Genomic DNA, 16,148 nt, shown 5'->3' on the forward strand with positions numbered 1-16,148 from the left:
AGTCTTGTGAGCCCAGCATTAGGCCCAGCTTACCTTCCCTCCTGCATCAGGAACACAAATCTTCCATCTTCAGCACCATCAGCTCAAACAGGGCAGGTGTAAAAGCTCAGTGAACAAAATGTTAGACACAGCCTCTGGAATTGCATCACAAAGTAACATAAACGGCAGTGCATACCTACTGAAGTTGAGGCAGGAGATCACAAGTTCAAGGCTAGTCTGGGCTACATAAGCAGACCTTCCACCCCAAACCAGTAACATAAAAGCACACCTTAAGGTCACAAATGTGAGACGACTGCCGAGATGAACTTGTCAGAACTGTCTCTATGGCTCCTCTGGCTGTTCCCATCCTAAAAGCATGGCCATGCCTGACATTTCTAGCAGCACACTGCCTCATCCCCAGGGTCTCACACAAGTGGAGGCTGCACACACTGAGACAATACTATTTGGCAGTCTATGAACAGTGCCCAAAGTTATGCCATACACAATCTGTATCAATTACATGGCAGCCCAACCTCACCAAAGACTCAGAACCAATTTTAGTGGTATTTAGGTATTCAGGTGAACAGTCTCTTAAATAGTATATGCAGTATCAAGCTATCCCACCAAAGAGCAGAATATGAGGATCATGGACCAATAGTTTTAAGACCGTCCTGAGATTCAATATAAAATATTTAAACCATCTCTCTCTCTCTCTCTCTCTATATATATATATATATATATATATTATATATATATAATATATATATTATATATATTATATGTTATATATAATATATATTATATATAATATATATATATAATATATAATATATATATTTATATATATATATAAAATGAGACACATTATTTATAAAGAGCTTCCATAAATTTCATTAGTTTTCCAAGAACTCTAATCTCCAAATCTTCAAGAACTGCTGTGCTGGACACTCAGTAGATGCTAGGGACATATATGTGAAGACATAGGAAGCTCCATATTTAATATTACTTCTGCCAATTTTGAGTTTCATAAGTGGGAAGCAGAAATGAATACAATTACTCTAATAGGCAACTTGGGGGGGGAGTGCTACTGACTAATTGGTTCCCCCCAAATCATGCCAAAGATAACAGAAAATGGGTTAGCTGTACATAAACAAAATTACATTATTTCCAATAATGACGACACAGTGAAATGAAAACTGTTTAATCACACAAAAACAGGATAAAAAGGCCTTGGAAGCATTACATAGTGCGAACACCCAGGTACAGGGCTATTAACTCAGTGGTACTGTAAAAAGTTACACAAGGACACACGGAAACACTTCCCTCTCGTTAGTAAGCTGCCATTCTTCTCAATTTATTACCCCCCATTTGCTACTACACTGGCCACTACCCGACTGGGATGCCAGGAACTACCTGTTTCTTCACGCCAGCAGAGCATCTTACGCCACCTACTCAAGTGCATGCAGAAAGAATTGCTATACAGCAAGCCCACGCACGGCAAGGGAGTTCCATGATAGAACGTGCTATCAAAATCTACACGCACTTCTCAAAGCATCTGGAGACAATGCTTCCTAATCAAGAGCCTGGTGTCAAGGAAAGGACAGGCATGTGGGCAAAGGACTTACAACAAGCAACAGGCCCTGCCAAGCAGGCAAAGAGAACTGCACATATTTCCAGAACATGAGGGAGTCTCAATACAGACCTCAGAGTACAGTCCACCAAGACTACTAGCTTATTTCATCTTCTTCAAGGCAGTAAGTTTGTAAGAATTGCTCCCCAAGAGTCTCCACAACAAACTGAGGTAGAAAGGGGTGGGTGTGTATGTTGGTTTTAGAGGTTGAGAAAAATGGCAGCTTACAACTTTCAGACTAGGCTACAAGCTGCTGGGGTAATCTTTCTTCACCCAAGAGGTACCAATTCACAGCAAGCTACAGACAGTCCTGTTCAGACACTGATTGAAACTTCTACTATGCCAAGTGCTGAGAAGACCAAGAACATTGCATTTTCTACTGTTGTCTTAATGTGGTGGGTGGTGTGCTTACGGAAAGGGACTGAAGACTACGGAGAAAACAAATGGGCATGAAGAGGGGAAAGACTGACCTCAATTCCTCAGTGCTCAGGCAAATAACCATGACCTAATCACCATCATTCACACAAAGGAAGCCAGATGACAGCTCTGACCTCCCAGCCTTCCCTCCTGACTGAGCTCATGGTCCTCCGCAAACACAGCATTGCTCAGGACTGGTTAAAGAAGGACCGTATATAAGTACAATGCAGGTCTAACCACCCAGAGTTACCGGTGGTCTCCGGCATAAAAGCAGTGTCCAAACCCAGCTAATTTCAAACTAGGAGAGCATAAGAGCAACAATAAAGGGGGAAGGGGGGAAATGTCTACACACATCCAAGCTCTTGCTTTTTAAAAACACCAAATGCCTTTGGGTAACAAATGAAATGCTCAGTTTGGCCCTCAAGGTCACAACACAAGGCTGATCTTCAGTAACGCATTGCCCAACTCTAAAACCACTGAAGGAACTGTCCTAGCAGCACTGCTTGCCCTTTTAGCTTATCTGAAGAAGTGGGGAGTTCTCCTGGCTGTGATGCACTCCTAAAAGGGACTGGTGGCCTCTGCAAACACACACGAGCAGGAAAGCAGCACCATGGATGTGAGACAGGTTTCAGTAACATCGGCCATTCAAAAGGCTACTGAGGATGGGGGTGGGAGCACATGCCTTTAGGCCGAGCACTCAGAAGGCAGAGACAGGCAGATCTCTGTAAGTTTAAGGACAGCCTGGTCTACAAAGCAAGTTCTAGGTCAACCAAGGGATACACAACAAGACCCTGTCTCTTCAAAAAAAAAAAAAAAAAAAAAAAGCTACAGAGGGTAGATAGAAATAATTTATAGTAAGTTTCTTTACCAATAATGGCATGACTTGGGATTGCACATTTATTTCATCCAAAGACCTCAAAATGCCTAGAAGACATTCTCCCACAGGAGGGAGGGCTGGCAGCTCCTCTAAAGGAAGCACATAGTAACTGCAGACAACCAAGTGCTGTCAACAGGAAGAACATCTCCAAACAGACAGGAAACTACTCCCCAGCTAGAGCTAGGGAGTCACTTTAACCATGGGCCTCAGATACTCAGTTCCAGGTCAGCCTGAGAGGGCTCAATAGTCCCTCCTCTTACAAGCTGTACTGCAACTATCTACTCATAAATCTAAGGAATCTGGTGCTATAACCTCACCATTCCCTACGGCAGTGCAAAATTCCACCCATCTGTAAACACTGTACACTTCACTTTTGGCACAGAGGACAGCTTCCGGGTTTATCTTTTTAGTGCAGATTCTAAACAGCTAATTCTTTATCTAAAGATTTTTTAGCAAAGGGTAGCATCAATCTAGATATTATACATATACATGAATAGTTGGAGGCATCAGAAAATAGTCTTTAGGCTTCAGCAACAATTTAGGCTAAAAGGAAAAATAACAGTCACAGTATCTAAAGCCACATTAGGTAAGTTCACAGAACATCATGGGAATAGAACCAAACAAACGAAAACACTGCCAAATAGCTAGGCCGAAAAGCGTCTTCCTTTCTAACGAGAACCAAACGGGTAACATTAGGGGACTGGGAACATTCACCAATTTCACAATCGTGACTTTTCAAGGGAACCATTACATTGAACTGACATACAAATGTTACAAGCGATCCTGGCTTTCAGAATAAATTCTTCCAAACCATACAAAGTATCACATCTAAATATACATAAATAATGTATATATATGTGTATATATATATATATATATAATCACACAATCATAAATGCTTGGCAGTAAAACGTGCTATTACACAATTCTGTGGCAGTTAGGAGGCTGGACTGGCTGCTCTGATCCACCAGTAGCAGCCCTCACTGGGAAATCTAGGACATCTAGAGGGGCTGGGAAGGCAGTACCCGCCTGTGTGAAAGCGTGGTCTCAACTTCTAGTGTGACAAAGTAGTAAATACAGAAGCATACCAACAACCACGAAGTCCTGGGTAAGGACTACAGTAACAGTGAGACTTTTCTAATAACCTATCATCTCTGCTCTGCACTTTCTGTCGAAGATAGCATGATCACAAATACTCATTTAAATGACAACCAAAGTAAGAAATTTAGCCAGCACATGCCTATAATCCCAGCACTCGAGAGGCAAAAGCAGGAAGATCACTGCAAGGTTGGGGCCAGCCTGAGATACAGGGTGAGGCCCGGGCCAGTCATAGCTAAACAGCAAGACCCTGCCCCAAGAGAGGAGCATTAGCATGCAGTAAAATGACTTCCTTTAACACATTCTATTTTGAATACAGTGCTTAGAATTGAAAATCTTAAAGACCCAATTCCACTCAGGAGGTGGTCAACATCCTGCCTAGGAAATGACTGGAGTCCAGGGTTGGATACATCGTAGCCTGTTCTGAAGCTGGGGTTGTGACTGATGACATCTGTGATCACCTTTACGCTCCTGTTGTCACCACCATGGAGATGTGGATAAAGACGTCTGTTATTATCAGTCTCTCAAAGAGCCTACACATCAAGCCAAACAGGAGTTACAGGATTGTTAATACTGGCAGAAGCTCTGGACTAGCAAGGACTTGGCCACCAAGGAAAGGAAAATCCTACTCAAGTTTGCTACACCTAGTGAAATTATCAACTGGGAGCAATGTCAAGATCCGGGTAGGAAAGCACTCCTTTGCAAACTGGTGGTCTGAATGAGAAATGGCCTCCACAGGCTGTTTGGTTTTTAGTCCCCAGCTGGAGAAACTATTTGGGAAGACCTTGTTGGGAGAGGTGTGTCACAGGTGAAGGCTTTGAGGTTTCAAAAGTCCATGCCATTCTCAGGATTCTCCTCTGCCTCCTACTTGCAGATGAAGATGTGAAGCTCTCAGATGTTCCTGCCATCATGAACTAACCATCTGAAACCATAAACCCAATAAATGCTTTCTTCTATACTTTGCCTTGGAGTGTTCTGTCACAGCGACTGAAGAGTAGCCAAGACACCAGTTGGTACCAGGAAGTGGGCCACTGCTGTGAAAGACCTGACCATGTGGGTTTTTTTTTTTGAGGAATGTGGAAGACTGGGACTTTGGACTAAGAAAATGGTTAAAGCCTGGAAGACAGTAGTGTCAAAAGCTATGTGGTCTGTGGAAGCCGAGATCAAGAGGCTTCAGCGGATAACAATTATTAGCAACTGAGTTAAAGACTATTCTTGGGATGTTTTGGCAAAAATGTGGCTGCCTTCTTCTGCCCTTGTCCTAAGAATCTGTCTAAGCTTAAAGTGAAAAGTAATAAGACTAATTTCTTTGACAGAGACTTCCAAATAGCCGAATTAAGTTAAGCTTCCAAATTGTGAAAGGAAAAGGCCCAAGGAAGTTCCAGCTCCTAAAATGCAACAACCAAGTACAATTGCTGCAAGTGTGAGTCAAGGCGGCCAGGCTCCTCCTAAGCAGGCAGCAGAACTTGGCAGTGTCTTCTGCTTTAGATTCCTGGGTACATGAGGAAGGGGGTTGTGGAACCTTCCTCCAGTTCAGACCACTACTGAGGCCACACAGGGAGGAGCCTGCCAATGTAGAGGTGTCAGAGCCATAATTATCTGCCAAGGAAAGCTGCACACAAGAAAGTGAATCAGAGACAGTATGCTGCAGTCAGCAAAGCAAGAAGGGTGGCTTTATCTATGCTCTTTGACACCAGACACAAAGTTACAGGATTTGGAATTTGCTCTGCTGGGCTTCAGTCTTGCTTTGGTCCATATTTCCTCACTATTCCTGGAATACAACTCTTTAGAATGGTGATGTATATTCTGGACCATTGTGTATTATAAGAATATAATTTGCTTTTGATTGTGGTTTCACAAGACTCTGACTTGACTTTTAAATTATGTCAAAACTAAAAGACTATGAGGATTTTTGAAGTTGGGCTAAATGCATTTTGCATTATAAGATGGCCAAAAGCCTATGGAGGCTAGGGAGTAGAATGTGGCAGTTTACATGAGAATGGCCACCATAGGCCACTGAATACTTGGCCCCCAGTTAGTAGAACTGTTTGGGAAGAATTACAAGATGTAGCCTTGTTGGAGGAAGTACAGCACTGTGGGACAAGTTTTCAGGTTTCCTGGGGTTCTTTCTCTGCCTCCTACTTGCAGATCAAGATGTGAGCTCAGCTGTTCTGCAATCATGGAATCTAACCCTCTCAAAAGGCAAGCCCAATTAAATGCTTTTATATTTTGCTTTGGTCATGGTTTTTGTCACAGCAGTTGAAGAGTAACTACAATAACTAACCCAATAGGCATTTGGTGGGGTCAGGTCTACTGGTAGACCAGGGGGGCAGACAGGAACATAGGGTCAATGCAAGAATGTACACATGCTAACATCTCTCTCTTTAGTAGTCATTACAGAAGCCCCAATGGTCCTGGTCCAGCAGGGCCATCATGGGATTAGATACCATGTATCTCCCCATTTCTAAGAGTAGGAGCCATAGGAAAGGCTGAGACAGCCCCCCAAGTTCAATAGTTCTAGAGACTTGGTCTTTAAAGTGATTTACTTATATTGCTGGGGAAACACCAAGACATAGACAGGTTCAGTAGACATAGATAAGTATAAAGGATTCAGTCTGAAGAACTTCAGTTTGTATACTGGTATTATACTAAATTGATGTGGTCTAAAATGACTAAGCAGAATTAAAGATCAATTTGTTTCACTCCCTTTTCACAGATGCTACACTCCCTCTTCTCTCCACTTGTTCAAACCCTACCATAGGCCATTGCCTCAGAGTGTGAACAACTCTAGAGGCTGAATACAAAAATATCTGGCCAGCTTCCAGGAGACAAACACAAAGTGTTGACTACAAAGTCTGTACCTTCTCTTTGAGAAGGCTGTGCAGAGATGTACACTCCTGTTATTTATTTGATCTAAAGCTGAGAGATTTCAGCTGGGCATAGTAGGACAGCCTGCCTGTAAGCATAGCACATAGACAGAAACGACGGGGGAATCAGGAGCTGAAGGTCGTCCTTGGCTATACAATGAGTAACTAATCAATTTGTTTCTTCAGTGTTGGCCCTAGTATTTTTCTAATAATTACCTTAGATTTTGATGTCCCAAGAACATTACATAACAGCAGGTTATGCTCTTGCAATAATTTGCCAAGTGAATAAAAAAATGCATTGTTATGTTTCTATTGATATTATTCCATCTCAGATTTGAGATTTAGGAGAACACAGTGATGTACCTATTTTGTAATAGTAATGAAACCCTCAAACTGACCTTCTGAAATTCCATATATGCTATGTTTATATTTATATTGTTTATATAAACAAACACATACAATGGGTCACATTTATAAAAAATGCTCAATACTGATGCTTTGAAAAACAAGGTCTCACTATATGGCTCAGACTGGCATCAAAATTGGCGATCTTCTGCTCCTACCTCTAAGAATACTGATTTTTAAGCAATGACCTGGTCCTAGTATTTCTCTGCAGCTGATTCAGCTATGCTATAAACACTTTAATAACCAACTGAATCTCTTTCTTACAAGCAGGACATAAAGCCCCAGCCTTCTTTAGTCTTCTGGCACAGGGGAAACAAGTCGTCAGATGGCCTGTCCTCCCATGAATGATGTTCCCATCCCGAGGCCTTTTTTCACATAAGCTGCACGGCTTCAAGATGTTTTGATAATCTTCCATAGTCTCTGTATCCGTTTTCTGCTCGGAAAGGATATCTGCTTGCTCTCTCATGCTTGAGATGGTCTCTTGGCTTTCAGAACTATGAGCCAAATCCAAAAATTCCACTGAGTTACAAGGGTCAAACTTGGTATTTTCTTCCTTTAAACATACATCTTTAGGCCTAACAACTGGAGCTGAAATGGTTCTCCGACAATCAGGGACATCAATTCCTTCATTCTCTTTCTTTTCAGGTATGGCAGTAATATTAGATGTGGAGAGAGAATGAGTTAATTTAGAACAATCCGAATACCAATCCTTCCTCAAGGCCCAGCAACGAAAACAGTACCTCTTGCTTGGAGAATTAAACTTCTTGCACTCCGTACACTGCCACTCATCCTACAAGAGGTTAAGTGAAGCCAATCAAAACAGTGGTAAAAAAGATGCTAAGAAAATGTGTTCACTGACCCCCTCCCAATAACAACAAAACAAACAGGAAGATAGGCCAAATTCGAATTCTCATTTCACTAAGTATTTCTTTAGACATCCCATATCAGTGATCCAACCTGAGACCTGAACAAATTCTATACTCATAGAAAAGAGGATCTTTGCAAGGTTTGTTTTTTTTGTTTTGTTTTTGTTTTGTTTTGTTTTGTTTTTCGAGACAGGGTTTCTCTGTGTAGTTTTGGTGCCTGTCCTGGATCTCACTCTGTAGACCAGGCTGGCCTCAAACTCACAGAGATCCTCCTGCCTCTGCCTTCCGAGTGCTGGGATTAAGGCGTGTGCCACCACTGCCCAGCAATCTTCACAAGTTTTACACTGAGAGTGCCACAACTCTTTTCAGATCTAAATTTGGTATAGTTATCTTTTTAAAAAGTTCATTATTTTGGACTAGCCAGGTTGGATGACAATTATATTTCTTTTACGTGCCTTCTTTCAGGTCACTTTTCCACTCACAATTTATTCCTTGTCTGGCCAGTGGCTAAAATATAAAATTTACAAAGGGCTGGAAAGATGGCTCAGTGGTTAAGAACACTGGTTGTTTTTCCAGGAGTCAGTTTTGGCTCCTAGTACCTACATGGCAGCTCACAATTCCCTGTAATGTTAGTTCCATGAGATCCAACACCCTCTTTTGGCCTCCAAGAACAACAGACACACAAGTGGTACACAGACATACATACAAAGTAAAAATAAATCTTAAAAAAAAGTCAGGTGTAGTGGTGCACACCTTTAATCCCAGCTCTTGAGAGGCAGAGATAGGAAGATCTGAGTTCAACGCCAACCTGGTCTACAGAGTGAGTTCTAGGACAGCCAGGGCTGTACAGAGAAACTCAGTCTCAAAAAACCAACAAAACAAACAAACAAACAAACATCAAAAGAGCTGGAGAGATGGCTCACCAGTTAGGAGCACTTGCTATTATTGCAAAAAACCCGAGTTCAGTTCCCAGACCCAGTAGGGCAGCTCAAAACTAACTTCAACTTGAAGGGATCAGGATCCAAAGCCCTCTTCTGGCCTCTTGAGGGTGCTGAAACACACGTGAGCATAAACACACATGCAAAATTTTAAAAGTAAAAATAAAAACTGGGGCTGAAGAAATGCCTCAGCAGTTAAGAACACTTGTTCAGCCAGGCATGGTGCTACATGCCTTTTATCCCAGCACTCAGGAGGCAGAGGCAGGCTGATCTCTGTGAGTTCAAGGCCTGCCTGGTCTACAGAACTAATTCTAGGACAGCCAAAGCTGTTACACAGAGAAACCCTGTCTTGAAAAACAAACAAAAAACACTTGTTCAAGAGGACAGGGCTCAATTCCCAGTACCCACATGGTGGTTAGCAACTATCTGTAACTCCAGTTCCAAGGGAACCAATGCCCTCTTCTGACCTCCAGAGGTACCAAGCACTCATGTGGTATACATACATACAGACAGACAGACAAAACACATACATATAAAATAAAAATGAATAAATCGAATAAATAAATCTAAAAAAAAAAAAAAACCAAACACCTTATCAATGAGAAAACCAAAAAAAGGAGACTTGAAAATGATTTTCCTCAACCTCTCACTGTTCCAGGGTCATAAGTAGCTAATGGCATGCCTAAATCACACCTTGGAAAAATGATGTCCTTGTCCTTGAATGCCAAGCAATTTTCCTTCTACTTCTCTCTATTAGAAGACCTACAGCTCAATGAATTTTAAATGCCTTGCTTAATTCAAAGGTAGCTATCTGGAATGAGCCAAGAGTATTTAATGTGAATGATTGCCTGGTTCTGACAGAATCAATGATTTGACACAGGCAGACTGGATTTCTTTCAGGACGTGGTAGTCTAAATGGATATCCCTCATAAGTCTCTGGCATTTTAATATTTAGTTCCCAGTTGGTGAACTATTGGGAAGAATTAGGAGCTGTGGCCTGTGGTAATTTGAGTAAGAATGGCCCTCATAGGCTCACAGATTTTGAATGCTTGGTCACCAGGGAGTGGCAGTAATTTGAGAGAGTTAGAAGGTGTGGCCTTGTTGAAGGAAGCGTGTCACTAGAGGTGGGCTTTGAGGTTTCAAAAGCCCATGTCATGCCCAGTGGCTCTCTCCTCCTGCTGCCTGCATTATCCAGATGTAGAACTCTCAATTACTTCTCCAGCACCATGTCAGAGCATGCTGCCATGCTCCCTGCTGTGACCAGAATGGACTAAACCTCTGAAATGGTAAGCAAGCCCCAATTAAATGCTTTTTTCTAAATCAGAGTTGCCATGGTCATGGTGTCTCTTCACAGCAATAGAACACTGACTAAGACATGGCCTTATTGGAAGAGGTGTAACTGGGAGGCAGCCTGAGGTTTCCAAAGTCTCCAAGCTTCCTCAGCTCCCTACTTCCTGCTTGCAATTTATGATGTGAGCAATCAACTGTTCACAACGCCTTACCTTCGCCTTACCTGCAATCTAACCCTCTAGAACTTCAAGAGTGATTAAATGCTGTCTTTTTAAGTTGCCCTGGTCATGGTGTTTTTTTCAGAGCAATGGAAAAGTAACTTATACACAACACAAAAGCCAAGCACTGCAAATGCAGAGGTCACAACTCAACTGCCCAGAATGAGAGGCAAGAGGCATAGACCATTTGTTAAACTACAACACTCACCAGTTTAGGACCCTTCAATCTCGCCTGAAATGCTATATAAATACTCAAAAGACCGTCATAATAATTTGGAATTCATAATTGATAGTATGCTACAGTTTAACTGCCATTGCTTTTTTTATAGTACATAAAATAGCAGGGCTTATTAAGTCCAATGGCATCTTTGATTTGATGAAATATCATCTATTTGCTTAATAGCTTTTCTGTGCCCAAGTGCCACAGAAGTCTGATTAAGATGAGAACATTTATCTCAGCTATTTGTATTATGGTCAAGAACACTTACTAGACCAATTATGTTCCTCTTTATCACTTATCTTTGCAAAGAGAGATGATTTTGCAAAGAATTACCATAATAGTCAACAGCAGTAGGGACAGAGGGTGAGAATCAACACAAGGGACAAACTAAAGTTCTATCTCCAAGCAGCAAAATGTGAAATGCCCTTTTTATTCAACTCCTAGCATGTTTCCACAGTGAGTAAAGCTACAGCGGAAACTTGATTTAAAAAAAATAAAACTCAAAGTATACATTTAGGCTGATTTAACTTGTCACTTGGCAACAAACTTGCCCTATTACCTAAAAGCTTAATATCAACTCTTTAGTAACCCTCCATTAATATTAACTGTATGGAAATTAAGCTAGTTTTCATTTGCATATTTTTGTTTGTTTCTCAGGACAGTTTCTCTGTGTAGCCCCTGCCTGTCCTGGATCTCGCTCTGCAGACCAGGCTGGCCTGGAACTCAGAGATCCACCTGCCTCTGCTTCCTGAGTGCACTGCACCACCACTAGCAGATTCATTTGCATCTTTTTAACAGATGCTGGTAAAATTGTTTTTTTAACTCAAAGATTTTACAAAACTTATGAAAGGTCCTTAAGATGAGAAAGGTGTTAAAATGAGGGAAAGTAATGGAGCTCTACTCTGGGTGTGTGTCAGGAGCTGGGGGGCTCGGTATGGGTTTGTGCCATGGCATATTTGTGGAGATCAGGGGGTAACTTCAGGTTGTTGTTCCCCTTCCATCTTGAGACAAGGTCTCTGTCATTAGCTACTGCACATGCCAGGCTAGCTGGCATGTGAGCTACCAGGAATTCTCTCTTCCTTGTTGTCACGAGAGCACTTGGATTACAGACACGCACTACTAAGCCTGCCTTTCAAGGGTTCTGAATAATGTCCTCATGCTTTCACAGCAGGTGATTTACCCACAGAACCATCTCCCCATGCCATCCTGTTTTGTTCTGTTTTTTTTTTTTTTTTTTTTTTTTTTTTGGTTTTTCGAGACAGGGTTTCTCTGTGTAGCTTTGCGCCTTTCCTGGATCTCGCGCTGTAGCCCACGCTGGCCTCGAACTCACAGAGATCCGCCTGGCTCTGCCTCCCGAGTGCTGGGATTAAAGGCGTGCGCCACCACCGCCCGGCTGTTTTTGTTTTTTTATACAGGATTTCTGTGTGTAGCCCTGGCTGTCCTGGAATTCCCTCTGTAGATCAGGCTGACCTCAAACTCAGAGATCCACCAGCCTCTGCCTCCTGAGTGCTGGGAATTAAAGGTGTACGCCACCACCACCCAGTTGTCTAGAGTTTTGATAGTGGGAACAGAGGTATTTGATCATCTTTCCCAAGGTAGGGAAAATATTAGATCAAATCATTGTTTTATAGCCTGGCGGTGGTGGCACATGCTTTAATTCCAGCACTCAGGAGGCAAAGGCAGGCAGATCTCTGTCAGTTCAAGGCCAGCCTGGTCTACAGAGCAAGATCCAGGAAAGGCACAAAGCTACACAGAGAAACCCTGTCTCGGAGGAAAAAAAAAAAAAACTTCTTAAGCTGAAATGTAAAGAACCCAACACATTTTAAAAGTAGGAAAAGTAGACAGAAACAGTAAAAAGTGACAGTCTTCAATGCATGGGAACTACGATTCAGCTAAAAATTGGCCACAGCCAAACAGTTTTTACCTCAGAGGTTAGTTCCACATCAGTATCCTCACTCAAGGACTTAGGGTCCTCAAGATCATCATCTTTTCCCACTCCAATCATCTGTGAAGGTAAACAGACCACATAAGAAATGCTATCCACAAAGCACAAGTGATGAACAGCTTCAATGCAAAACTCACTCTATCCCATATCACTACCACTTAAAAAGGATATAACATAAATGTAAGACCAAAACCTTGATCCTGTGACATATGGTTGACAATTTAGTAACACTAATGATGGAAAAGCAGCCAGAGGGTTACCAAATATCTTCTATTTTCAGAAAGAGGTGTCCAAATTTACAACTTCAAAGAAAACAAATGCGAGTAATGTAAAAGCAGCAACTACTGGCTGGGGGTGGTGGCGCACACCTTTAATTCCAGCACTCAGGAAGCACAGGTAGGTGGATCTCTGTGAGTTCTGGGATAGCCAGGTCTACATGGCAAAACTATGATTTTCTCTCAAATGTTCAAGTATTTTATGACCTGTTCTACTTTATATAAAAATTTCCGCCGGGCGGTGGTGGCGCACGCCTTTAATCCCAGCACTCGGGAGGCAGAGCCAGGAGGATCTCTGTGAGTTCGAGGCCAGCCTGGTCTCCAAAGCGAGTTCCAGGAAAGGCGCAAAGCTACACAGAGAAACCCTGTCTCGAAAAACCAAAAAAAAAAAAAAAAAAAAAAAAAACCAAAAAAAAAAAAAAAAATTTCCAAACTGTCCATCTTCATTTTAGTCACCAACATTCCTTCCAATGTTGTCTATAATTGGTTTAGAGAGTCTAACATATTTATAGCGAAACCCCCAAATTCCTATGAAAAACTTTATGAATAAGATGGCCCGATTTAACCCAGCATTTGTTTTTGTTGTTGCATTTATCTACTGCTACATTTATTCAGTATATTTTTTCTTTCATCTTTTTTTAAAAATCTTTTTTTTCACTTAGTGTATAAAATAATGGGTCTCGTCTATTTTCACACACATAATCAATAGGTATTACTGAGACTTGTCTATGTGCTAAGCACTAGCTCTGCTGCCAAACTCTTCAGAGAGCTGAGCTGCTGCTTTAACAGTGTGTGTTCATACCACAGTACTGACAGTCCAATTCCTTCAAGGTTTTTTCAAGACAGAGTTTCTCTGTGTAGCACTGGCCAGCCTGGAACAAGCTCTGTAGACCAGGCTGACCTCAAACTCAAGAGATTCACCAGCCTCTGCCTCCCAGTGCAGGGATTAAAGGCATATACCACTACCCCCAGCTCTGACTCCTTTTATTTTATGACTTATTTTTAACTGTGTGTGTGCATACAGGTTTATGCATGTGAATACAGTGCCCAAGGAGGCCAGAAGGGAACATTAGGTCCTCTGGAGCTCGAGTGAGAAGCAGTGAGTCACCAGACACCGGTACTAGAAGTGAACTCATCATGTCCTCTGGAGAGCAGCAGGAAGGGCTCTGAAGCACTGAGCTATCTCTCTAGCCCCCATCCCCAACTCCCTTAATATGAGAGAAAATCAAACTCACTTTAAATATGTTTTTTTTTAAAAGATTTATTTATTTATTATGTATACAATGTTCTGCCTGCGTGCCAGAAGAGGGCACCAGATCTCATTACAGATGGTTGTGAGCCACCATGTGGTTGCTGGAAATTGAATTCAGGACCTCTGGAAGAGCAATCAGTGCTCTTATCCTCTGAGCCATCTCTCCAGTCCCTAAGTACGTTTTAAACAATAGCTTTTTCCAGTTTAGTTATAAAGTGGTCACAAAGCTACCAAGGTTCTTAAAACATAAGGCTATTTCTCCTGTAACAGAAACTGCTGAGGCCATTTATAGCTTTGCCTTATAAGCAAAAGTTTCTAGAAGAAATATTCTAAAATGGACCAGAGGAGGGAAGGGGCAGCATGTCCCTAAAGCAACAAGAGCTTCTCCATGAATCCTGGCTCAGTTCTAAGGAAGCCTTGTCTAACTTAATCTAAATCTGAAAACTGGAACAGAGAAATACTCAACACCTAAACAGACAGTTCTATGAATGCAATTCCAGTGCGGAGGGAAAATATTCACACATACCTTTTTGTCACTTGCTTTCCCTACTTCACTTGCTTGCTCAGAATTAGCAGCTTCAACTTTTATTCCAACACCTAGTTGCTCTGACACTGACTCATTTAAAAACCACAAATCGTCCGTAGTGTCTGAAACAATGGCAGTGCCTACATCCTAACAGAGAAAAACAAAAGTGAGCTTTGTAATCAGTGACTTATGAGAGATGCTGAACCAACTCAATGTCCTCTCATGCCACCCAGAGTACACCATGACTTTCCTCACAGACATGTCTTCATTCAGCAGGTCACCTTCTAAGGTTACAAAATGGGTATCTGTATAGGTACCTGACAAGGAATTTTTTAACACTAAATGAGGTACAATATACAAAAAATGGTACAAAAATAGCTTAAAAAAAACTTACCAGTAGCTCTACTAAACACAATGCATTCAACAGTCATCTCCACACATGGGAATCTAGGAAAGTTCTATGCTTTCTGACATATTCCTTCCTAATTTAATGATCAGTAACTGCTTTCCAGGAAAATATTGATGGCAGTCCCACTCTCTGAACATGATACTCTTGAAATTTGTGTTTCTTTTTGAAAAACAATTTCATTATGTAGTCCTGGTGAGCCTGGAATTCACACTACAGCTCAGACTGGCCTCAAACTCAACATTCTCCTGCCCCCAACCTCTTCAGTGTTCAGACTATACACATACACCACCACACACAACTACTTTCTGAAACTTTAAACACCCAACATATGCAAACTTAACTTTTACATTCACCTATAGACATCTGTTAAGAATTTTTATTTTTTTTAATTTTATGTCTATAGGTGTTTTGCTGCATGCAATGCAGAGGCCAGAAAAGGGGATCCTCTGGAACTGGAGCTGTAACAAGATGTGATCAACCATGTGGATGCTGAGAACTGAACCCAGATCCTCTGCAAGAACATCTTAACCTCTGAACCATCTTTCCAGCCCATTATCCATATGACATTTTCTAGAACTTTGTGTTTTGCTACTGTTCTATGACCTTTTTTTAAAGAACACTCACTGAATGCATATTATGTACTAGATACTATTCTAGGTACTCAGTAAGTGAACAATGCAAAAGCCCTGGTCTTACATTTCAATGAGAGTAAACAATAATTACAAATATAAAACTTAACAGTGTTTCTATAAAGTGGCAAGTGCAATTGAGAATATCAACTAAGATAAAAGCAAGACAACAAACAACAAATGATGAAAAGGAATGCTGGTGGGATAATAAACTAACGCAGACTCACTCACACACACACACACTCACACACACTCACACACACACACACACACACACACACACACACACACACACACACACACACAC

General features: G+C 41.6%; 1 protein-coding gene across 3 annotated transcripts in view; it reads right to left on the reverse strand.

The window, feature by feature from the left end:
- Positions 1-1,164: 1,164 nt before the first annotated feature.
- The window catches only part of Mdm4 (MDM4 regulator of p53), a 42,666-nt gene continuing 27,682 nt past the window's right edge, over positions 1,165-16,148 (reverse strand). For 2 of the 3 annotated variants that reach the window (XM_052736934.1, XM_052736932.1), the window contains exons 9-11: positions 14,804-14,950; positions 12,730-12,810; positions 1,165-8,063 (exon numbers count right to left, since the gene is read on the reverse strand). In XM_052736934.1, the coding sequence (XP_052592894.1) occupies positions 7,494-8,063; positions 12,730-12,810; positions 14,804-14,950 (798 nt within the window). In that variant the 3' untranslated portion in view covers positions 1,165-7,493. Of the gene's footprint in view, positions 8,064-9,075; positions 9,191-12,729; positions 12,811-14,803; positions 14,951-16,148 lie in introns of those variants that run through there. The other variant, XM_052736935.1, reaches the window with a different exon arrangement.

Source organism: Peromyscus californicus, unplaced genomic scaffold (genome assembly GCF_007827085.1).
Source record: "Peromyscus californicus insignis strain IS unplaced genomic scaffold, ASM782708v3 Scaffold_14__1_contigs__length_90479793_seg_2, whole genome shotgun sequence".
Taxonomy (NCBI): Eukaryota; Metazoa; Chordata; class Mammalia; order Rodentia; family Cricetidae; genus Peromyscus; species Peromyscus californicus.